Source organism: Gymnoscopelus microlampas (assembly GCF_963454915.1).
Source record: "Gymnoscopelus microlampas genome assembly, chromosome: 12".
NCBI classification, from domain to species: Eukaryota; Metazoa; Chordata; class Actinopteri; order Myctophiformes; family Myctophidae; genus Gymnoscopelus; species Gymnoscopelus microlampas.
The window spans coordinates 23,574,132-23,599,025 of NC_139949.1; the positions used below are offsets into that span (position 1 = coordinate 23,574,132).

Below are 24,894 nucleotides of genomic sequence, written 5' to 3' on the forward strand. Positions count from 1 at the left end.
TACAAAACAACTTCTGCAGTGCTTGGAGGAGGTCTTCCTACTCTCCACTTGGACTGGATTGGGCACTATATGCGCCGCCATCTTTATTGTAGTTTGGACTTTGTAGCAATTACCTCTCTCGGCCAGGAGAGTGGTGACATAAAACATACCGATTGTAGCTTTAATGACTGTTTTAAAATAATTAAAATGAAAAGGCCATCATCCCATCTGTGGCCTGCTCTACTCATTAAATGTAGTGTTGCATTTTTCATGACTTGTGTTATTCAGAACATTCTTTGTTAAATCTAAGGCACTTTGGCATCATAACATGGCACTTCCATGCTCTTTTTTTCTTTGTTTGTTTATTATATATCAGGGTCATCTCCATCTCAGAAAAAGACATCATTCCACAAGATTGTTAGGAAGCATAAAGTCAAAAAGGAGAAACCAAGTGCTGTGGATAAAGGTGAAATAGACTATTGATGTGATGATTGTATTTTAGTATTTAAGGATGTGAATTCAAGACGATTAATGTGCTATCAAGTGCCACTAACTGATTGTACTTAATGTTCTCTTTATTCCATGTTATTATTTCCAAATGTTTTCTAACAGATTTAACACAAAAACAAACAAAACACCATTTCCATCAAGTTGACCAATGAGTGTAAATTAGTTCTTACTTTTTGCCTAACCTCATTGCGTAGTTTCTTTTTAAATCACAAATATTATTCATATAAATAGCGTATTTAAGTTCTTAATTAAGACTTATTTATTCAGCTTTGTGCATTCAGTGTTTTTTGCACGATAATATCAAATATATAACTGCATGAACACAGATTTTTAGCACTGAGAACATTTTTAAATAGCTTATTGCGCCATTGATGTGCATTGCCATGTACTGTATGAACATTTACCATAACTAACAGAACAATAAGCTCTTTGGAGAGTGTACAGTAGTGCTGTGTATAGAAGAAGAAATCCCCAACTCATCTCAAGCCAGAGCACCATTGTGATTTAACCTTTTCTCCATAGTAGTGGTGCAGAGTGATTCCACCATGCCGGATACTGCTTCCAAAGCCAAATCATGTGCCCCCATTGCCACAATGTGCCCAGATGCCCAGGTTGCCACTAGTATGGAGATGCTAGTGGGCAGCCAGAAGCGAAAGGCGAGGAAGAGCAAGATCACTCATCTGGTGCGCACAGCTGACGGCAGTGTGTCCCCAGTTGAGGGTGAGTAAAAAACTGTTTGTATGTAGTTGGTTAGTTAGTTTATTTGATAATTAACCCACAAACCCATAAATTGCAAATAACCCTCAACTCATACAACATGTTGTTGTATCCTCATTGAAATAATATGTGGACATTTCTGGAAAACTATATCTGAAATTCAACATCCTTTCATTGAAAATAGCTCATTCCATTCCATTCCATTCTCTGCTTGTTAGAGAGTGAGTTTGAGTCTCATGTAGGCTGATGAAGTTATGTAAAGAATAAAAGCCTTTATTTATTGATTCCTTTTACAGAAGACAAAATTAGGGACCTAAACCAGGAACAGGATGAGAAGCCATTACCCCAAAAGAATTTATGCAAAGAAAAGGGGTGCTATAGTACCCCCAGACCAGAGGAGGCAGACAGAAGCACTGTACCACAAGAGTTGCCTGCTTTCTTCAGCTTGGCTGCACTGGCTGAGGTTGCAGCCATGGAAAACGTTCACAGGTAGGTTGTCTCATAAGTGTCAGTGTACATTGAAAATCCTATTAATAGTTTTCTACATTATCCATTATTAACCACTTAAACCACACTTTGTTGACCAGGGTCCCCAAGGCGTCTATACTTGGTTCCCTCCATATCGCAATGCATCACGCTGCGATGCGTTGTGAGCTTGTAGATGTGAATGTTTGCCTATTATGTCATGCCCAGAATAGGGCTAGTGTTTGTGTGGTTAAACATGTAACTTCTATTGGCGCTTTTGTAAACCTTTAGCTTGTATATTCATTTGTATTATCATTTTGACCCATTTCATAAATTGATACAAGAGATGAGCAACAATAAATGTAAAGAAGGCAATTCAGAAATACGATTATGGTAGCTTGTAGGCAATTCAGAAATATAAATGTTGCTGACAAGCTAAGAGTTGCTAGTGGCTGAGACTATCCAACATGGCTAATTTATTCCCTGTTGCGGTGGTCCTGTAATCATTACAGTGTTGCTCGGTTGCTCTCTATATTACAAGATATAGGAAAACAACTGGCTAGTTTTGCTGTTCACCTCAATTCTCTCCTTTAGTGCCACCCTTAGGCCAAAACATCCACAAGATATCTCAAAATCGAATGGCCAGATAGCCATGAAATTTAGCAATGGATTTGCGCAAGGCTAGGTTGGTCATAGGCCAGGGAAGAACTGATTAACCTTTCATGTTGTATGGCCAAAAAGGGGCATGGCAGTGGACATGGCCAAGCACAAAAAGGCACATCAATTCCTAACAGATTCATGTAACGTCAAGCAACTTTGTGGAAAGGTTGGTCACGGGCCAATGAAAAACTGATTGACTTTACGTGGTGATTGGCCAAAAGGGGCGTAACTTGCACAAACAGGCACATAACTAATGGATGTTTTATGTTAACACCATGCAATTATGTGGAAAGATTGACCTTGAATTGATTAAAAGCTGATTCACACTAATTGCTACTTGACCTCCCTGATTTTAATTACATATGCTAGTCTACACTTTTCACATAGTAAATTAATGAATGCATTACTCTAATACAGCGTTTCCCAAACTTTTTAGGCAATGCACCCCCTTCTGTAGTCTTCTTCTAGAGTAGTGGTGTTCAACGTTTTTCGGCCAAGGACCCCTTAGCTGAGAGAGAGATGAAGTAGGGACCCCCACTACATATTGCATAAAATTGCACCCCAACAATTTATGGACAAGCTACCTCCTCGCCTAGGTCTGCGCTCTGTTGAGCACATTTACTAGTCTTAGGCTCACACCAACCACAGAAAAAACGCTGTCTAGAGCATCTTTTCTGTTGAAAATAAAAACAAACAAAAAGGAGTGGGAAGGGCGGGTGCCAGTTGTGTGAGTCAGTGACCGAAACAAACTTCAATATAACTGTATGCAACTTACCGAACTAGTGTGGAAGTAATCAAGATCGAGCAACTTATCACCTAAAATGTATTGGTATTTGATATACATTCAGAGACGAGCACCAAGGTCTGTGTTTAAGCTCTGCTGCTGAGCAACGACTGCTTGCTTTTTTGTTTAATCATTTCCATTTTCACTTGTTTATCATGTATAAGTTCTCTCTGATTGAAAAATGTGTTTGCTGTTTACTAAACAGCTGGTGAGTTGGGAGACTGCTGTTACTGTTAACAAACACTCTTGAGACTACTGTCAGAATATAAAGCCATTTAACACTTATTTTACTAATGATAGATAGTATGAAATGTCTTCATGTTTTTTTACCTTTTCAATGAAAGACATTTGTTTTAGATTTCAATACGACATTTTGTTAAATCTCCTGTAAGTCATAAAATAATCCCTTTTAAATCACAAACCTACACTGTATCTCCTTTTAAACATTAACATTTGTTCAATACTGTTTCCCCAACCTCGTGTCTTCTCCTTCCCTGTCGTTTCAGAGGCCAGCGGGGCTTGGCTGAGAGTCAGAAGAAGGACCTAGCCCAGACTCCAGTCCTCATATCCTGCGCTGACCAGTGAAACGCTGCTCCGCTGCTGTCATGAGAAGCTAAAAACATGGACGCTAGCACCCGAGCTTCATGTTCTTTGATGTCCTAGCCCTGTGCCGAAAGGGCGACTGAACAGGAATCTTTGGACAGACTCCACCTCCCCCTGTGGTGAATTAGCTTGAGCTCTGGTCCGTGGGGGAGAGAGGTTCTCCTTCCACTGCCCCCCCCCGCCATCTCAGTGTTCTCTTATAGCCTTCCTTTTGTAGGAGGAGGGTGCCTTTCTGATTTCCTCTCTTCCCTTTAGACGCTCCGACAGTAGGACCTGTGGAAGAACCAAGCTGTACCCCAGTGCATGGCTTCCCTTATAGAGATGGTCGTCATGGGTTTTCGTGTACCCTTTCTTTCTTTTTTTCCCCCAGTTAGAGGCCATTTTAAAGGTCAGGTCTTGCAAAAATTTGCATTTTAACACAGCATTTGTTTTATACAAAAACACAGCTTTTTGGTCACCTTTTTACCTCACACACCTGCTGAAAGATTTCCCTCCACCTCCTGTAGAATACCTCTATGTTTGGATGGCTCTTGTGACTCCCTTCTGCTCCTTCCAGCTTCAACCCAAACAGAACTAACCAGGGTAAATTATCATGACAGACAGGCTTCCATCACCTACAACCTGCTTGGTGTTTTTGTGAAGTACATTTTCTGGGTGTACACATACTATGAAGGAATAATGGTCAAGTACTTGATGTGTACCTTGACGTTCCTCTTATGTTAGGAAGTGCTACTGTATAAATGTAATGTGGTAACTGCATTGTAATCCGTATATAGGATGTTTAAGAGTAGGCCTTTTAAACCCCTCACATTTGCACCACAGGTGACCATAGCTGAGGGAAACTGTTTTTTTTTGTTTTGTTATTTCTTTGTAGTTAATTTACAATCTCTCAGTTTTATCAGGTGGTAGGTCCACGTTAAAACCATTTATTTTGGTAGACGAGTAGTGTGTGAAAAATGATGGTTTGCTATAGCCTTAACCCTCCTACCTAAACCTTCATACTACCACAAAGCCTGTAGCCCACTTTTGCTCAAAGCCGAAATCCAGGATTTCCCCAATTTCTCTGATCTTCCCCCACAGCAAGAAAAACTTTTTTGGATTCTCTCTACAAACAAGGTATATCAGCCATTGCCGCTCATGTGCCGTCAACTCGGCAGTAAACTGTTCCCACCCTTGTAAAAATGGCATCCTCGGACCAGGTAATTTTACTTTAAATGTTTGTATGTTTTGTCATGAAATTAGGCAATAACATCGGTTATGGTGTTGTAAATATTGTGACTTCACAGTAAGAGTAGCCTGATGTGCGTGCTGCTATTGCCACTTCCTGTGTTCAGCTAAGAGTTCCTTGCTTTTGTCTTACACGGTCAAAAATTTCAATAGCGGTATATATATGGAGTATCTCCAACCATGGTAAAGATGCCAATTGGCATTATGTAACCTTTTCCATGGTCCAAATGGATTAAATAGCTATTTATTAATGGAGACAAATCCCACATTGGAGCTTTAATGCCATCAAACACACAATACTTCAAACTATTCCTAAACATTTTTGAATGCTGAAATGCAGTTTGTGTCAATACTTGATATTGCAGTTTGAGTAGCATTTAGAAAGGCTATTCCAATGAGTGCTATCTCTTTCCTTTTTGTTCTTAACACGAACTGCACTAATTTGTAGCTTGCGTATAGAGGTGTTTGTTTGAATAATGATGCCTAATTATGCCTCTTCTTCACTTACTATGGTTTAGCCATTCTGAAGCCTATCAGACTCAGTTAGCAGCATCATGTTAAGGCCACAGACTTTGACTTAGAATATATCATGGAAATGTTTAATTCAGTTTTATTAGTTAGAGGTCCTACGTTAATATGTGAAGTAGCGATTTTTAGGGCGAAAAAAAATGTTCTTCTCTGAAATGTTGAATCAAGGGACAGGAGTTGAGCTTCTTATTTTCAAGAACTGGTGTTTTTGGTAAGCTGGTTAGCTCACAAACCGAAGCCTATTATAAGAGGCTACCCACAGACAGACTGAATAGGACTAGTGGTGACAGGTATTAATCAAGTGCCCCTTAACGTTTTTCCATTAGCCTTTGGGATTTCATTGACAAGTAATTGTCCACTCATTGGCAATCACAATTCAATGGTTTGCTGATATTTAGATGCAAAGGCATCCCTTCTTGCTTCTTCTTTTGTCATTATAAGTTCCGAGTCATTCCGTTTTCCAATTATCTCTTGTCTGTACTTCTGTTTACAGTGTGTGAACAGTAGTTCTAAGGAAAAGGACATACGTGTCCATGGTTAAGCTACGTTTGTTGTCTTCCCATGGGTTGGAATTAGTTTGAATAGCTGCTGCAGGCTACAACCTGTGAGTGACAGCTTTGTATCACAGGTTAGTTTCTGTGTTTAGAGTCCCAGTCACAATTTGCTTTTCCATGGAAGTTACCATCATGCTACAAATATCCTTTTGTTGCTTTATGTAACACAGCCTGATCAACCAATCAATCAGTCATGTTGTAGGTTTTTTGTTTGTCTTTTTTGTTTTTTAGGTTTCATGTTTGATTCCTCTTCTCTTATCAGTTATGTTCTAAGCATTACTGATAATCTTCTCTTTTTTTTTTTCATTTTCATTTTTTAATTAGGTAGGATTTCCTCTTTCTTTGTTAACTTAAGTGGTTATTTTCCTGAGGTCAAGTTTACTGGATTAAGACTGTTGTCTAATAGAACAAGCTCATACAAAAATGAATGCATCTATGCTTAACTGTTAAGCAAATAGGCACTGAGATAAAATGCACCGCTTCTAGTTAAGGATTGTCACTTCACCTTTAGAGGTGTGCGTTTGATTGCGACTGCATCGTGATATTGGAGTTATGTGTTGGGTGGGGTTTTTCCCGACTCAAACAGACAGAAGCAAAACAAAACAAGAGAACAAGTAAAACAAAAAGGGTCAGAGATGCCCTTTTGAAATAATTATATTTAGCCTTAGCCAAGGCATTGTTACATGGTTTAAAAATATATCCTGCTAATTTAGGCTCTTGTGTGCAAATAGTGCACAACATGCATTGATGCAGTAATTAATTGAATTGGACCTTAAATGCTAACAAATTTATCTGCAACATAGTGTTTCCCACTGACGTTTAAGGAAACAAATTATGCTTTAAGATAATCCTAATAGTATATATATTTTTCAAATATGAGAGTAAGTTACATTAAGGATAACTTCATCAAAGCAGTAAACTGTATAGTTCTTCCACTGTTGGACATCGATGTAATTCTTTGCAGAGACAAAGAAATTGTCTTCCCCCAAAAAGATAAATATATTTGCTTATAGCAAGTGAGTTTATTGACAGTTGCCAAAGAAAAGGGAAAGTCATTGTCAAATGGAAATTCTGTTAAAAGAAAGCTAGCTTAACGGTTGCACTGCATTTTATAGGTGTACAAATCTTCAGGTAACATGTATGATATCAGCACAACTAATCCTATGTACCGACGTAGTGGGGTTCTCTTGGTGTTTGAAGGGAACCCAGAGTTTGAGCGTGCAACAAAAGGGCACCTCTCAATGGCTCTTTTGATATACAGTATTTGCACCTTATGATCCAAACCAAAATGATCATGATCTTTAAAGAAAATATATAATTTTTACCCCATCAATGGAATTATGCATTTTAACAACTATATCTATATCTATATACGAGTCCAGTCAATAACAAACACATCTACAAAACAGCCATATTATACTGTAATTTCACACTCCCCTCACTTTTTCTATCTAGAAAATGCCTCTATAAAGTTGAAATTCCTATATTAGTTACCTAAATGACTATAAATAATTCCCTTTTGTGCTAGTACTGTCTGTTGAATGTAATCATTTTGTACCTGTATTTTTCTAATTCCAATTCAGTCTTGATTGTACTGTATGTATGTGATGGTATACTGTTCCCAGGTGCATAGTTCGCTACTACCAACAGTTTTCGTAACAAGATGGCTGCTGTGTTGCGAACTCATTGGAATTGTGTGGTGTTAAGTCCAAAGGACTTAATTTGTGAGCAAACAGAGTGGTGGTTGAGAGATTCTTGTATTTTTAATGATGGGACAATAACTCTTCCCCAGATCTTTCTTTTTTTCCCCTTTTCTTTGCAGTAGAATTGAGACGCTGTTCAGGACAGTAAAACCAGGGACACTCCTGCAATGTAATAGAATTGAATGCTTGGTTTTCAACTTATTTATTACAATCCATTTTTTATAGTTGTAGGCAAATACAATTAAATATAAAACTGAATATGCATCCATTCATACATAAATCTGCATTACATTATCTAATAGCTACCCTTTACTGGAATGTAGATTGTGGCTTCATGTTTTTGTGAAGAGGTTATGCCAGATCTTTAAGTCTATTTCCTCTGATAGTTTGTACAACATGTGCTCACTCTAAATTATGTTAATATTTAGTATCATGACATGTTTTTTTGATTGTTACAGTCCACTTGTTAATTGCAGCCTTGCCTTACTGGAACCCCCGCTTTGAGAGGGATCCCTTAGCCATCTCCCTCTGCCACCCACCTCACCCCAGAACTCCTATGTCATAACACTGTTTGCTGATGCAACTATTATTCCTTTTACACTTTCTGCTGACGCAACTATTACTCCTTGAACACCTATTAAAATAACCTAATTATATTAAATCTGTGGAACTCTGAAGTCTTTTTTTTTGCTCTAGCTATGTTGATTGGTCCATCTGCCCAACACTTACTTACAGGCTGGATTGCCATGGAATTTGCTGTGACCCCCAGGCCTTACCAATAGAGCCACCATTAGGCCAAAGATTCCAATTGCAAGATATCTCAAAATGAAAGGACTGAATTGCCATGAAACCTGCTGAGCACATTCATGCCCCCTGGAGGATGAACCCTGACCAAATGAGTGACCCCATTGTCTTTCCTCCAGCGTCACACTCGCCTTTGAATCGCAAGGTTCTTTGTTTGATCCTGGGCACTGCCAACTCATTATATATGAGTAAAACAGCTTGGATAACTAAGATGTGCAGTAAGGGAGCTGACTGTACTGTAGGTTTGCAGCTCTAGCTCAGCACTCCAACTCCCAGGGGTCTAGTGCCTTGTAAAGGGGGTATAGGTATAGACGCCCTCATTGCTCAGCTGATGCCAACAATAAGCCACTCGTCTCCAACCTACTTCCTTGTCTCATAATCTAATAGACAGCCTTTCCCTTAGCAACCGTTTCTGGTTGGGTGTTAGCAATAGCGCAGCTTAGTTATGATGTTTCTCTCAGGATGAAATCAAGGCTAGTAAATGGAACTACATATGCACACTGCAAGGTGCAAACATTTTGGTACAGAAACATGAACTTGGAGAGAGTCATCTGTTCAGGCATAAGTCTGACAAGGACAACATCGCCTCATATTCAGTGCTGTGGAGCAGTACAGGACTTTCAAGACGGGTGTACACTATCACTGTGTAGGCTATACAATACATTCAGAATTCTATCTTTGTGCAGTTGACCAGCATGGCATGCAAGAGAGTGCATATACAGCATATACAGCAGTATTGCCTATTGGAGCCACATATGAGGTTAGAGTGAATTTGGAATACAACACAGTCACAAGTTGTTAGTGTGTCGGGTACAATGCAGTGCTCGTCCAACAAAACCCCTCTAAAAGAAGGGCAGAGCTGTTGTTCCTAGGAGGCTCAGGTGGTCCTTAATGTATGCAATAGGCTGCTGCAGATGTTCTGCCAGTTTGTAGCGGCCAGTGTTCTCTTTGCTATGGTATGAAGGGGGGTTACATTAACACAACGGATGCTTGACAAGTTGGTCAAGCTGGTCTGTATATCTGAAGTTGAACTGGACAACTGGTTGTGGAGGGGAGGATCATGAGGAGGAAGCTGGACACGGACTATCCTGGATGATGAGCTGTCGAGGATGAAGAGCACGTTCAGCCACAGAATCATCCCTCCTCAGCACACTACAAAGCACCTTTGCGTCAGCAGCCACCATGCAGGCTTCACAACCACACATGACCCTAAAGACCTGTACACAGTACTGAATATTGACTTTATTACTGCTGATGTCTGGACATGGACTCTTGCACATGGACTACTGACAATGCACATCACCACTTTATTGCAGTAGGCTACATATTGTTATATTTACCATCACTGCTCATGCTACTGTTCGCCCATACTAGGCTACTTCATTCATTCATCCATGTTCGTGACTATCAATTAATGTTAGGAGGTACACTCCTCAGCATTGACTCAATGCTTGTTCAATTAAAACTTGTTCAGGATCTATTCTGTTGATCCATAGCTTATTAATTAAGATGTTCATTCATATTCACTGTTGGTAGACTATATTCAATCATATATTCAATGGGATATTCATTTGTATATGAATTCACTGGTGATAGACATACAGTACAGTACAGTATTCATATATGTGGGGGTGATGCACATTCATATCATCAGTGGTGTAAAGTAACTTAAGTACATGTACTCAAGTACCATACTTAAGTACAATTTTGATGTATTTTTACTTAACTGGAGCATTTCCAATTTTCAGTACTTTTACTTTTACTCCACTACATCTCAGGGGCAAATATTATACTTTTACTCCACTACAATTACTTGGAAACTTAAGTTACTATTTACTAGCACTACAACACTGTATATGAATTCACTGGTGATAGACATACAGGACAGCAGAGGTCTTCAACGTTTTTCAGGCCAAGGACCCCCTAGCTGAGAGAGAGAGATGAAGCAGGGACCTCCTCCGTATTGTATGAAATTGTGTTTTTTTTGTTGCTTGGTCTGCTCCTTTTTTTCCCCTCTACACCTATACCTCAAAAATAGCATATCTACAAGCTCACAACGCCTCGCAGCGTGAGGCGTTGTGAGCTTGCAGATCTGCTATTTTTTGGCTAAAGCTCTCATCAGAAAACTAAGGGATGCCAGGGTTCAAGTGGTTAATGTAAAAAAAAAAAAAAATCCTATCACACAAACATTTGGCGGACTCCCTGTAGTAACTCTGAGAACCCCCTAGGGGTCCCGGACCCCCTGTTGAAGATCGGGTGATGTACCGGTGTTTTCGCCTGTCTGCTATGATCACATGATCAGTGTTAGTGTCACATGATCACATGGTCTCGGGGCATCAGGCTAACCAGCTCCAGTGACAGTGCTAACAGTAACACAACAAAATGGCTGCATTCTTACAGTGGAGAAGATTCGTGTTTTTTGATAAAGAAACGGTGAAGGATCCAGGAGACAATGGGAAGAACTTCCTTCTTCCAGGCGGAATATCGGCTTGTGACTCCGGCCGTGGCCACATTGTTCTGGGAGATATCCTTCACATCATGATATAAACATATACATAGATATATTATACACGTCGGTGGCTGAGTGTGTGCTGAGCTTCAGTGGTGGTAAAAGTACTCACATTCTTTACTTAAGTAAAAGTATCAATACTGCAATGTAGAAATACTCTGTTGCAAAAGTCCGGTAATCAAAATGTACTCGAGTAAAAGTACAAAAGTATTGGTATCGAAACGTACTTAAAAGTACCAAAAGTAGAAAGTACTCGTTATGCAGAATGTCCCATTTCACAAGTTTTCACATGTATAAAATGTATTAAAATCTTTTGAAAATAGCAGTAATAATAATAATAAAGTAATAATACCTATAAATTGTACTCGAGTAAAGTACTTGAGTAAATGTACTTAGTTACTTTACACCACTGCAGGTTGTACTAAATGATAGCTCAGGCAGGCCAGGATAGTTCATTAATGTGAAAAGTGAGCTGAAAGAACCAGAAAAGAGATCTGAAAAATGTTGGCTTGGTTAGTTGGTGTTCCATACAGGTGCTAATCAGTGCATAAGTTATAAAATATGATTGAAATGTCTCCTCTGTAAACTGCTTCTATACCTAATGTACTATTGAGTGTTTATTGCATCAGAGGGAGAAAACATATTATAGAGATGATTAACAATTAAATTAGAATAGGTTTGGGGTGTGGCCTGTCATTTGTACATCCAAACAATAACAATGTTATGCAAATTCATAAATATCCTGCTTTCATCCTGGTGCCAACATTGTACAGAGTTGACCTTGACCCTTTTAATAATACATATGGAAGGCCAGATCTGGCTCATGACACGCTCTCTACAGTTGTCATCCTTCCAGGCCTACAAACTGCGGGTGACACACATCTATCAGCTGAAGCAGCACAGCATCCTTGTGTCAGTGGGACAAGATGAACATGGAATAAACCCTCTTGTAAGTTAGGCCTGTCACACTCGCAAATATTACCTACTTGTCTGATATAAAGTCATCCTTTGAAAAATGTTCAGACATTTTCAGACATTTTCAAAAATAGCGGAAAAAGCAGATCAAGCTTACAACTGTGTGTAACTGGCTTTCTGTTTTTGAAGTGTCACATGACAAACTAATCTGATGACATGTCACAGGTGAAAGTATGGAACCTAGACAAGCGAGATAGTGGAAATCCTCTATGCACCAGGATATTCCCTGCGATACCTGGCAACAAACCCACGGAGGTGTCATGCCTCAGCGTACACGAGAACCTTAACTTCATGGCCATTGGTGAGCTAAGAATATGTCTTCTTCAACCTTACTGATTAGCTCTATTGCAGTGATTCTCAAACGTTTTAATTTCAAGGACCCCCGGTTTGGTATGCATTAGGCCACGGACCCCCATAGCTCTAAGAAAGCGCACAAATGGATCCAAATGGGCCCGGGTCCATGTGGTTTAATTTGTACACTCTCTGAGTTACAGGCCTGTACGGGCCATTGGTTTCCTACTTCCTAACAATCTGTTATTTAGCTGGGCCCCCCTGGAACCCCCTAAAGGACCCCTGGGGGTCCCCGGAACCCAGTTTGAGAATCACTGCTCTATTGAAGCGGCTGCCACAAAATGTTTAACCTAGTTTGTAAGTAGATACTGATGACTTTGTTATTTCTTGGCAGGCTTCACAGATGGCAGTGTGGTGTTGACCAAGGGTGACATCACCAGGGACAGGCACAGTAAAACTCTGACCCTGCATGAGGGCACTTCCCCAGTTACTGGCCTTGCCTTCCGCCAAATGGGCAAGGTCACTCATCTGTTTGTTGCCACTCTGGAGAAAGTCCATGTAAGTCATAGTAATTATCACTCTTTGTGCTGGCTCTGCAGACCATTTTGTGTGTGACTATTTGTGTGGTGAAATGAATTGACTGTTAGATTTTCCACTGCCAAATGTATGAACTAAATTAATTAGTATCACATACATACCCAGCCTTTATTTGCCCGGGGTGAGGGGAGTCGTAAGCTTGCGCTGATTGGTCAGCTGCCATATCTGCCTTTGGCGTTGTACGGCAGCTGACCAATCAGCACAGCTTAACCCATTTTCGGTGGGAACCCCTATTTGTAACTATACCTTTCAGGACGGGAACCCCTTTTGGGGTTCCTGTTGCTATGTATAGTATGTAGCAACATACATTTGTTGTAATTTTTTAATAAATATTTGAAGTCTTTCAGAAAACTTAGGTCAGGATTTAGAAGGCGTTTTTTGAATCAGCCTCAGTTCTAAATGGGTTAGATCCATCGCGAGCAATCTGCAACTATTCACAGAATAGCTGCGTACCAAAAATCAAGGCATCCCAGACATTGCCAGCAACACCTTTTGTGTTCTGAGCCAACTCTCGCCACACTCTTGGTAAATCCTAGCGGGACTATACTATTTCTTCCCGTTCCCCATTAACATTAATTTGATATGTCAGTTAATTTATCATTTAACAACAAAATGCTATTTTGTCTTTGTGAATAAATAATAATAATGAAATATGAGTTGTTGTGATAAACAAATTATCACCTGAGATTCGTCATTGCCCTCTTATCCAAACCCGGCCAACAACATATGTGCAAGAGATGAATTGTATGTTACACAGTGTTTTACATAAGTTCATACACTATGTGCTAGGCACCTTTGGTGCAAGACACTTTAATAACATAAATCAGTCAATTCAATCAATTTATGTTTAGTCCCTAATCTGAGTTTTGTACTTTTGTTTTGTACAGAGTTTAGTTGGATTTCAAAGATCCTGTTTTTAAAGTGTTTTTATCCGATATATTGTTAAATATTGTGATAAATATTGTATTGTAGATTTTCGAGGTAAGAGACTTTTGAAAACAGACTTTATTATAAAAAAGAAAATATAGTTTCATACTTTCAGTAATTAATCAAATGTGAAATGCTTAATTATACAAATTGATTTTAATTAGGGGAACATCACTGGTGTCAATATTACAGATTTAGCCTGTAATACAATAATGGGTGCCTATCTTGAGATTTCTTCAACTGCCTGTCACCCTTGACTTAAGTTCCCCATCATTCTCTCCTCATGGGCAGTGCTACACCCTATCCATCAAGGAGTACCCCAGGTTTGAGCTGGACGACACACATGGCTGTGCGCTACGTTGCTCCTCCATCACTGATCCCTCCCAGGACTCTCAGTTCATTGTGGCCGGTGATGAATGTGTGTATCTGTACCAGCCTGATGAACGAGGGCCCTGCTTTGCTTTTGATGGAAACAAGCTGTTGGCCCATTGGCACCGAGGCTATTTGCTCCTACTCATTCGGGACACGAAGTTACCAAACAAGTAAGGAGAATCTTAACCACTTCTTTTATTTTGTCTATTCAGAACCAAGTGGATGTGCGAATATTTACTTTGCATTGAAAACAACATTGTGAACATTTGTGATACATTGTGACAATTTGTGAAAATGTTTGAAAAATGTTTGAAACATTTAGAACATTTCTGCCCATAATAACATGCTCAAAATAGGGACGCCAGTGTGAAAGTGGTTAGATATTAACACGTACTGTATCAGTCGTCTTCTGATCTTCTGCAGACAGTTCGACGGGCATTAAAGGGTAATCACAGCATGTAAAGTGGTGAATCTTACAACAGCAAATATTTGTTTCACATTTGATCTATATCTATACAGTAATAATATACTGGTTTATATAGCACTTTAAAAATTACAAAGTCCTTTACATAAAACTGAAGAAAATCTGTTATGATTTGAAGATGTGATGCTAATGTCTCTGTTTCTTCTATATCTAGGTCTGGATTTGCTAGCAGGGAGTCCTCACCATCAGAAAAACAACTCCTAACCATCTATGATCTGGACAACAAGTTCATCGCCTACAGTGCCTCTTTTGATGACATCGTGGATGTGCTGGCGGAGTGGGGCTCCTTCTACATTCTGACGAGAGATGGCAAGATGTTTGTTCTCCAGGAGAAGGACACTCAGACCAAACTAGAGGTGAGTCCCTAAGGTTGGCTTCCTGTATCTCTCATGTTCTGATACCTCTGAGGCACGTCATATATTGTTCTACAACTAGTTTCTGACAAGTCCCGGAAAGGACACGCTGTGATTGGCTAGTAGTTACTTGGATTGTCAGGTGTGCCTATTGTGAGACTGGGAACTATGCCTAATGTGGCGAAATTATGGCTAATGTGGTGAAATTATGCCTAAAGAGTCAACATTATGCGTAATGTGGCGAAATTATGCCTAAACCTAACCTTAACCCTAACCTCACAAAAACTATACCTGAACCTAACCTCATATTTGTAGCGTTTTATCTGTGATTGTCGGAAAAAAAGTGGCGGCAGCGAGATTCAATCCGAGGAGGTTGGGACTGAAAGTCTAATGATTAGTGAGGCACGACACTGATGCAAGTGCTGGATAGGGGTTTCGGGCTGTATTTGAATGTCACCTGGGGCAGTGTCGTTCTTGCATTCAGCCAATCACAAGCAGGCAGAGCTGGGCTTGGTAGATTCCAGTTTTATACGCCTCTAAGGCAGGAGTTCCCAAGATCTTTCAGCTCGATACCCAACCCATTTTTCCCAGTCTTCCTGAGACCCGAAGAGAAAAAGAAAATAAACATTATTTAGGAATTTAGTTTTGGAAATTATTTTCCCCTCTCCCCCCCCCCCCCAAAAAAAAACTAAACAATGGTCGACTTGTGATCCTTTGTTTAGGACACACTGCTCAAGGGAATGTTTTTGAGGATAGTGTTTCTTGACAATCCAACTCAAGATCTGTTTTTATTTTGGTGCTATCATAATTTCCTGTTCTTCTAGATGCTATTCAAAAAGAACCTGTTTGTAATGGCCATAAACCTGGCCAAGAGCCAACACTTGGATAGTGATGGTCTGTCAGAGATCTTCAGACAGTATGGCGATCACCTCTACCTAAAGGGGGACCATGACGGGGCTATTCAACAGTACATTCGGTAAGATTTCTCCTGAAGAAAAAAAAACATTAATCTACACAGACTTCAATTGTTGCTGCAACCTTGTTTACCATGTATTCTACTCCTTAATTTTCATGTAGCTGTTGCTAACCAATTGACCAGAACAGAATGGTTTGTTTGTTGCTGCACTAAGTCTTGCAAATTGCAATGTCAGAGGGCTAGTGGTGTTATTTTTTATCTCGTGTAGTTTATTGAAAGATGTTTCAAATGGCGGACTCTTGTAGCAAATGCATCAATGTCAAAGTCACATTAAAGATACTCGGCTGTATTGCAGTCACCTTCTTTTGTAACAGAGATAATTAACATGGTACCACCAGGAGGCCTTTCATAATGTTTAAATAAAGATATCATGCTTTAAGTCAACAACAAGATGAATTGTGGAATAGGAGAAAGCCACAAATGGTAGAAAATGCAGACGTTATTATCACTCTTCTTTTATAACCATAGAAAGGTATGACAAATGAGCAACAAGACAGCCTGAGAAAGAAAACACATTGTTTGTTATTGTACCAAAATAGCTGTGTTGCCTTTGAGACCATCATTCCCCAGCTTTTTTTCACAACTGTTGGAGACTGGAACGCATTCATTGACACCACAACTTGCTGTTAAACATTTCAACCCTATTTGCTGTACTTTGTTGACCGGGGTCCCCAATGGGTATATACTTAATCCCCACCTTTTTCCCTCTACACAATCTCTTTGCCAAATATAACTGATCTACAAGCTCACCACCTGTCACAACGTTAAGCCTTGTGAGCTTGTAGATTTGCTATTTGCACCAAATGTACGCTTGGGGCAGGGGCGCCGATTTATGTCCGCGATACAAGGTGCGCAGCGCGTGTGCATGGGCGGCCAGTGTGTGCGCGCGGGCGTTTGTTAACTTTTTTGGGGGGGGTTTGTAACTTTAATGCGGTTAATTCGGTTAATTTGGTACCAAAATGTTCTTCATGAAGTGTAGATGTCAGAGTTTTTTTCTTTTTTTGTGATGAGTTTGTGATGGGTGCTCGTCATTTCTCCTGGGTGCTTTAGCCCCGAGGCACCCACAGTATCGGCGCCCTTGGCTAGGGCCACGCTAGGGTTCAAGTGGTTAAGCCGCCATCGTCCCGTTTTCTTACAGCACCATTGGAAAGCTGGAGCCCTCCTATGTGATCCGAAAATTCCTGGACGCTCAAAGGATTCACAACCTGACTGCCTACCTGCAAGCTCTGCACAGGCAGTCCCTGGCCAACGCAGACCACACCACACTGCTGCTTAACTGCTACACCAAGCTAAAAGACAGCTCCAAGCTGGAGGAGTTTATTAAGGTGAGTGTGACTGCTGACAGCAAGCATTAAAGACATGCTGATTCCAGTGGATAAAACACTTAAGATTTTTTTTTCATTATCCACATGAACCCTAGCATCCCTATTTACAAACTCACAATGCAACACAACACATTGTACGTGTGTAGATGGGCTATTTTCGCTGTTTGTCATACAACAAAGTATAAACTGCAGAGTTTACGTGGTTAATGCATGTTATAGAATACGGATTTTGGCTGGTTCCTGGTGTCGTTGGTTGGACAAAAGGACAAATTGTAAAATAAAATGTAAAATGTAGTACTCTTACAGTATAATCAGGGTAAATGCTTGATCCTTTTCAGAGTGTTTACTCATTAGTCACTTTCCCTTCTCTTTTCAACAGAGCAGTGAGAGTGAGGTCCACTTCGATGTAGAGATCGCCATCAAGGTTCTGCGGCAAGCTGGGTACCACAGCCATGCCGTTTTCCTGGCCGAGAAGCACATGCACCATGAGTGGTACCTGAAGATCCAACTCGAAGACCTGAAGGTGAAAAACATAGCTTTATGGATCTCTGGTAGGGAAATGTAATATTAGCTGTTGGGGCAACAGTAGTGCTCTGTATGATCTACTTTATCTTGTTAGACTGCTTTTAAAGACATATGTTGTTTCTTTTGCACGTTCATGGCCTCTGTGATGATTGGATATTGATCCACTGCCTGTAAAATCTCTATCCTTGTTACCTATACATTTTCCTATATCTACCGTATGTCTTTCTAGAAGGATTAGAGTACACATTTCTATGGATGACTCTAATGCAAGTTATACAAATGCCATTATTAAAATCATTTTTAAGTTTCATGTACTAATGTGTTTTTGGTTGTACAACTAACATCTTATTTCTAATGGGTGAAAGTGGCATGCATGGCACTATAATGTACTGTTATCACAAATAACTATTTACTTAACTATTTCACATGTAAAATATTTCATTTTAATTTAATGTGAAAATTGCAGTATTGGTAGTAGTATTGTAATACAGTTCCAATTATGTTAATTTTAGCCTAGTTAGAATTGTATTATCCAAGACAAAGTGTGACTGAACAGATGGTGGTTAAACTCCATCCCCCTCCATGTCACAGAACTACCAAGAAGCGCTCCGCTACATCGGACGGCTGCCTTTTGAACAAGCCGAGAGCAACATGAAGCGCTACGGCAAGACCCTGATGCACCACGTCCCTGATGGCACCACGCTGCTGCTGAAGGGCCTGTGCACGGATTACCAGCCCAACCGAGACGCCACTGACAGAGACAGCCTGGACAGGGGTCCCACAAATAAGGTCAGCCTGCCATGCAGCAGTGCATCATGTTAACCAAGTTCTTACTTTTTATGTGTCATACCCAATCATTGGACCACAATGGAAACAAGCCCTCGGGGCTTTTTGTGTTATCCTTTTATCATTATTGTATAACTCTGCCCTGTATAACTGTACCTGTACCAACCAATCAATCAATCAATCAATCAATCGATCACCTGGAAATAATCCTGGAAACACTTCAGTACTTGTGTGTGTGATCAAAATGTAATTATTCAAAATGCTGATGATGATAATGGGGTGTATTCAGTCGATGATAAATGACCTAGTGAAATAAATAAATCATTCTTTTTTTATTAAGGGATTTTCTTCAGCACTGTAATCCAAGGAGATGATGCCGTCTAAAAAAATGCATACTGGACATACGTTTTTTTAAACATTCTGTTTGTTTTTCTTTAGCGTACAAGTTATTTGAAGAAAAACAAACAAACACTAAAGTGCCCGTTTTCATTGCACAATAAAAAAAACAAGAACTAGCTCAAACAGGAGCTAACAGGAAGTGGTGCTGCTAGATCCAGTTCTAGTTACAGTTTTTTCTTCCATTGTCTTAAGGTTATAGTGGTTCTAGTTTTCATTCCCTCTAGCTCCCATTGTATTTCGTCCTCTGACCAAATGACGATGAGAGCTTGGACCTCATTGCTACATGGCCCTGTGGTTGTCTCCATTATGCTGCTATTCCTTCTTCTACAAATGCTAACAAACAAATATAACAATCAGCAAATAAACAGTGCTGTTAGTCCTACCCCCAACGTCCTGTTGGGTACAGGTACATTAAGTCCCATATATCAAATTTGTATGCGCTTCTCAACAAAAACATTTAGAGGAGCACATGTTTTGGTTCATTCAAAATTTCGCGTATGTGCAAGGTTTCACAACAAATAGATGAATTTCTAAATCACTTGAGAACAGGGCAGGCGTGCCAAGAGCGAGGCCTTGAGGCTCCTGTCGCGAGGCGTGCCCGAGCGGGCAAGTGCCCACCCCGAGTACCCGATGGTCTCGCGTGTCAGAGAGTACGCCACCTGATTTAGCCAGCTGTGGTGGACGGAATAGGTTATCACGTGAACCAAGTGCTCCCTCCTCGTGTCTCAGCCAATCACAGCAACTGGGTGCTGTTGTTTTCGTTGGGATTGGCAGACACACTATCAAACAGGTACCAAAACTCAGCAACAAGAATTCTGCAGAAATGGTGAATTTTACAAAAGCTCTAGTCCTGTAGAAATCCAGTTCATGAGATTGATGAGGCCCTGTTACAGCAAGTGATGGAATCTGTTTGACTACAAATATAATGTCTTACCTACCTACTTTTGTTTATTACCCCCTTTCGTATACTTGTTGTGAACTTATAACAGTAACGCTGATAACCATTGTTCAAATGCATAACTCATGTCTTTTGTATCAATATATCTTCTGGTGCTAGGCCAACTCTGAAGAGTTCATCTCAATATTTGCCAATAACCCACGTGAGCTGAAGGCCTTCCTGGAGCACATGATCGAGGTAGAGCCCTTCTCTTCTCAGGGTGTCTACGACACACTGCTGGAGCTTCGGCTGCAGGACTGGGCGCACGAACAGAACCCTGAGGTTAATGCAAAACACACGCTACTTTGTGGTCATTTGTTTTAGTTTTTCCTTGGTTTATAACAATTTTAAGTTGGAAGTGATGTGAAACAGCATCTTGTTTTTGTTTGTCTTGCAGAGAAAAAAGGTCCTCCAGGGGGCAGCACTGTCATTACTGAGGAGTGATAACACTGTCTTTGATAAGGCTCTTGTCCTCTGTCAGATGCATAACTTCAAAGAAGGGGTCCTCTACCTGTATGAGAAAGGCAAACTGTAAGTGTGCTTAATTAGATTGATTTAAATCAGGTTTTAAAGCTGTTGTAAAAAGAGAAGGGGAAAAGGGTTAGTGAAGGATTTCAGTACATGATTGTAAGTCAGACTTTACTCCCATAATTTAATATAATCCTTACAGTACTTCACCCAACAGAGCATGCTGTTGGCCACTAGTCTGGCCAGTGCAGCTCTGTGCTACAGCAAGCTCTCTGTGTAGGAACCATTCATTGTGCATTATTCACAGAACAATTGATTTGTTCTCATACTTCAATCCTCAACAACTCTTGCCTGCAAATCAATTAGCTGTGGCCCCACAGGATGCATCGATAAAACAAACGGGTGGCTCACGTGTGGTTTTGTGATGCTGCGTATCGTGATTTGTTAGATGTAGGTGTAGCACGCTGCCTAGAGGACACAGTCCTTTCATTCTGCCTAATATGCTGATAACAGCTTTCAAGTCCAGTGGTTTTCAACCTTTTTCATGCCAAGGACCCCTACGTTGATATACATTTGGCTGCGGACCCCCATCTGAAAATGTTTTGTGCCATGGACCCCCAAAAGCAAAGATTTGGTTTAAGATGTTCGCTTTAAAAAATATATATATTCAAAGATATGCACACATTTTCAAGATTTTTCTTGAAAATAGCAGATCTACACATAGCACATAGCTTGCTATGAGCTTGTATATCTGCTATTTTTGAATAGCCCAAAGCTAAGTGGTGAAAATGATTGTGACGTTATGTTAACTAATTTCGCTGGGGACCCCCTTGTACTGCCCCAAGGACCACTGGTTGAGAACCACAGTTGTAGACCACAATCATTTCAGAGTTTTGTTTGACAGACTAGTTGTTCACTGCAACAGATAGTCAATCCTGTCCTTCTCTGTAAAAATAACTTGCGTTAGCTCACACCAAATATAACATTTGTTATGTTTGGTTTACTGGATGATGAATCTGACTGAGCGTTCAGCCTTAAAAAACTGATTTCTCCACAATGTCATCATAATTTGAGTAAAATGCTGAACATTTCATCCATTTTCTGAACAGATACCAGCAGATTATGCACTACCATATGCAGAACGAGGAGTATGGCAAAGTGGTGGAGGCCTGCAAGCGCTATGGAGACCAGGAGGTGTGCCTGTGGGAGCAGGCACTGGGCTATTTTGCCAGGAAAGAAGAAGACTGCAAGGCCTATATCAGTGAAGTGTTGCATCACATAGACCAGAACAACCTGATGCCCCCTCTACTTGGTGAGCTGAAACTGCTTTTAATGCAGTGTGAACAATAATTCAATATACAATAAGATTATAATAACAAGAGGCCCGATTAAAAGATACTGCGGCCAGAAAAAAGGAAAGCTGCTGTGGCTAAAATGTTAGGATGTAGTAGGAAATGTAGTTTTGTATTAACCGTACAATATGTAAGTATATTGAAGGCGGGGAAAGAAGCCTATATTATAGCCAGAGCTCTGATCAACACTCTGTGGCAAGTTTCGGGGCACATGGAGTGATCGTGTGTTGAGCAACCCCGGACATATTTTGGAGGTCATTTCAATTAAAGTAGTAGGATAATAGATTCTAATAGCAAAAACAAAGCAGTACAAATAGCGGTTAACTTCAGTTTGTTACAATCGTGGTTTTCCAATTTGACCATGTTATAAATTTGCTTTAATGTGTCATCCCACTGACACTCATTCTGTCTAAGTACACTGTGAAATGATGAAATGGTATATATTATACTTGTAGCTATGATTTCACATTATTGAATGTTATAAAGTCAATTCAGTAAATTGGGCTTTTTTAGGAATTAAAATCAGATCAAAGCTATGAGCCACAACCTGTTGTGAAAATCTTTCTTGGAGTCATTTTACCCTGTCTGGGATCAAATATACTTCAGACACAGTACAGGTGAACTGTCCCTTTTGACCTGTCCCACTCCATTCAGTAGACAACACTGTTGCTTAGTGTAGCTTGTTTACATGTGTTTGCTGTCACAGTGGTGCAAACGCTGGCACACAACTCCACGGCCACGCTGTCTGTCATCAAGGACTACCTCATCAACAAGCTGCAGAGGGAGAGCCAGCAGATCGAAGATGACGAGCGCAAGATCAGCCAGTACCGCGAGGAAACGGCCCACCTCCGCTCTGAGATCCAGGAGCTCCGGAGCAGGTTGGTTGGTTTCAGGGTCCTTTTAATGTTGTCTTATCAGAATATGAGATTTTCAAGTGGACCCTGGTCCAGAAAAGGTTGGGAACCACTGCCCTAGCTCATGGTATGTCTGATCACAGAAACTGGGTTTTATTTTTTGTTTTATGTTGTGGATTGTTGATTTTCTACCCGGTTCTTTTCCATGCAGCGCAAAGATTTTCCAGAAGACGAAGTGTAACATGTGCAACAGCCCTCTGGAGCTGCCCTCCGTTCATTTCCTGTGCAGTCACTCCTTCCATCAGCACTGTTTTGAGAGCTACGCAGAGAGCGAGGCAGAGTGTCCCACCTGCACGCCAGAGAACCGCAAGGTCATGGACATGCTGCGGGCCCAGGACCAGAAACGAGACCTGCATGACCATTTCACCAGACAGGTGACCCTCAAGCGGGCAGGAAACACAAACAAAATAGTTACCTGTTCATACTTTAACCCATTTTGGGCGGGAACACCTATTAGTAACTATACCTTTCAGGAGGGAACCCCTTTTGGGGTTCTTGTTGCTATGTACAGTATATAGCAACATATATTTGTTTTTGAATAAATATTTGACGTTTTTCAGAAAACTTAGGTCAGGATTTAGAAGGCGTTTTTAGAATCGTCCTCAGTTCTAAATGGATAAAGGTCTTTACACACAGAGAGCGTGACGAATCAACGATCTGAAAATGCGGCGTGGATATTTCACATCAAACTATTATTTGTTGATGCCTTATTCATACAGGTTGATGCTTTTATTCGCAGAGAAAAATCAACCTTATTTACAAAAATGAATTGTCGCTTTATCACCACGTAATGTTTGTGATCTGTGTAGATGTACTCATGATACAAACAACAGTTTAAATCAATGTGAATTAATCACGCTAAATAAATGCTCCTCGTGGAAGGACTTTAAACCTGGAAGACATCCCTATTTTGTGGCGTGTATAGTTACAAACACATTTCTGAAGACTATTATTATTATTTTAGAAATAATGGAAAATAGCACCTCTACAAGTTCACAAAGCATGGCGATGAACAGAGCTTGAGTGATTAAGCATGGGTTCCTTCCTGTCTGTTTGCTGTGTATACATGTACAGTTGTAGGTAGCATATTGAAATCGCCACAATGATTCATTTTTGATCTGTGTAATATCTCTTTTTTTTCCAGCTGCGTTGCTCCAATGATGGTTTCTCGGTTGTGGCTGACTATTTTGGTAGAGGGGTGTTTAACAAACTGACTCTGGTCACCGACCCTCCTGGAAGCAAGAATGTGGGGAATCTAGAGGTAGATCTCCAGAGGGACCTTCTCATCCAGACCAAAAGGAACAGCTAAAACACACTCTCACACACACACAAATAGAATCGTACATGTGGAACCATGTCTCAGAGGCTGTTCTGACGATAAGCTTTGTTGCACAGGTTTTCATTTTATTTTATTAGAGCATAAACCGATGTCTGCTGCAGTAACTATAATGAAATGTGTTTGCACAGTTCCTGCTTGGGGACTCATAATGTATTTAAGATTGAAACATGTCTTACTGTGTCTATAAACTGCTATGAACAATGCCTTCAACTTTTTGGTTATGAGCGCTTGATTTCATATTGTCCTGATTCATGTGCACTCTGTATTGTAAAGAAATACTGTAGTAGAACAAACTCAAATATTGTCCTTAGTGTCTGTTATGCTTGCAGAATAAAATTGTAAGGGACTGAGTCGAGACAACCCTATCAATTGGTATATATTCTCTTTAGCCTTGTTTCCAGACGATGTATTTTATGGCTGCAACTAATGATTATTTTCTTAATCAATTACTCTTGATTATTTCTTCAATAATTGATTAATTTAAAGTAGACACAAAAGTATTGACTGATCAATAATGTATTAATTTAAAGTAGACCATAAAAGTATTGTGTGATAATAAAGTACAAAATGATGGCACAAGCTCATTAACGCATTCTTGAAACCTAAAAGACATCTTCCAATTACTTAATACCCAGCAAAAACGTAACTTAATTTTACCATATGAAACAAATTCACATTTCGGTGACGTTTTAGATAGCATAATGCACACTAAACCGAGGACTAAATCAATTTCAGATCTAGATGTTAAATGTAGAGGGGAAAAAAGGAGATGGTCTAGTATACACCCCTGGGGGACTCTGGTCAAGTACAGTATATAGGGTTTAAGTGGTG

At 40.1% G+C, this 24,894-nt stretch overlaps 2 protein-coding genes across 10 annotated transcripts in view; both read left to right on the forward strand.

Annotated features, from left to right (window-relative positions):
* bbx (BBX high mobility group box domain containing) overlaps positions 1-8,385 on the forward strand; it is a 31,305-nt gene extending 22,920 nt beyond the window's left edge. For 7 of the 9 annotated variants that reach the window (XM_084074881.1, XM_084074884.1, XM_084074883.1 and 4 more), the window contains 4 exons: positions 356-445; positions 1,012-1,209; positions 1,503-1,695; positions 3,622-8,385. In XM_084074881.1, coding sequence (XP_083931007.1) covers positions 356-445; positions 1,012-1,209; positions 1,503-1,695; positions 3,622-3,700 — 560 coding nt within the window. In that variant the 3' untranslated portion in view covers positions 3,701-8,385. The remainder of the gene's footprint in view (positions 1-355; positions 446-1,011; positions 1,210-1,502; positions 1,696-3,621) is intronic. The other 2 variants (XM_084074887.1, XM_084074888.1) reach the window with 1 other exon arrangement.
* Positions 8,386-10,907: 2,522 nt separating this feature from the next.
* On the forward strand, positions 10,908-24,428 carry vps11 (VPS11 core subunit of CORVET and HOPS complexes). The gene is made up of 16 exons (XM_084073727.1): positions 10,908-11,058; positions 11,844-11,992; positions 12,184-12,319; positions 12,704-12,867; positions 14,125-14,375; positions 14,844-15,045; positions 15,867-16,018; positions 17,157-17,343; positions 17,723-17,866; positions 18,460-18,657; positions 20,111-20,272; positions 20,388-20,521; positions 21,568-21,770; positions 22,517-22,688; positions 22,876-23,098; positions 23,869-24,428. Exons 1-16 carry the CDS (start codon positions 10,917-10,919, stop codon positions 24,031-24,033), a joined length of 2,784 nt encoding a protein of 927 aa, XP_083929853.1. The 5' UTR covers positions 10,908-10,916; the 3' UTR covers positions 24,034-24,428.
* Positions 24,429-24,894: the final 466 nt, after the last annotated feature.

Coding starts and splice junctions, on each gene's coding strand:
- vps11 (XM_084073727.1), top strand. CDS start 10,917: ATGGCTGCATTCTTACAGTGGAGAAGATTCGTGTTTTTTGATAAAGAA. Junction 11,059..11,843: donor TGGCCACATTGTTCTGGGAG/ATATCCTTCACA, acceptor TTTTAATAATAC/ATATGGAAGGCCAGATCTGG. Junction 17,867..18,459: donor TCCAACTCGAAGACCTGAAG/GTGAAAAACATA, acceptor TCCATGTCACAG/AACTACCAAGAAGCGCTCCG.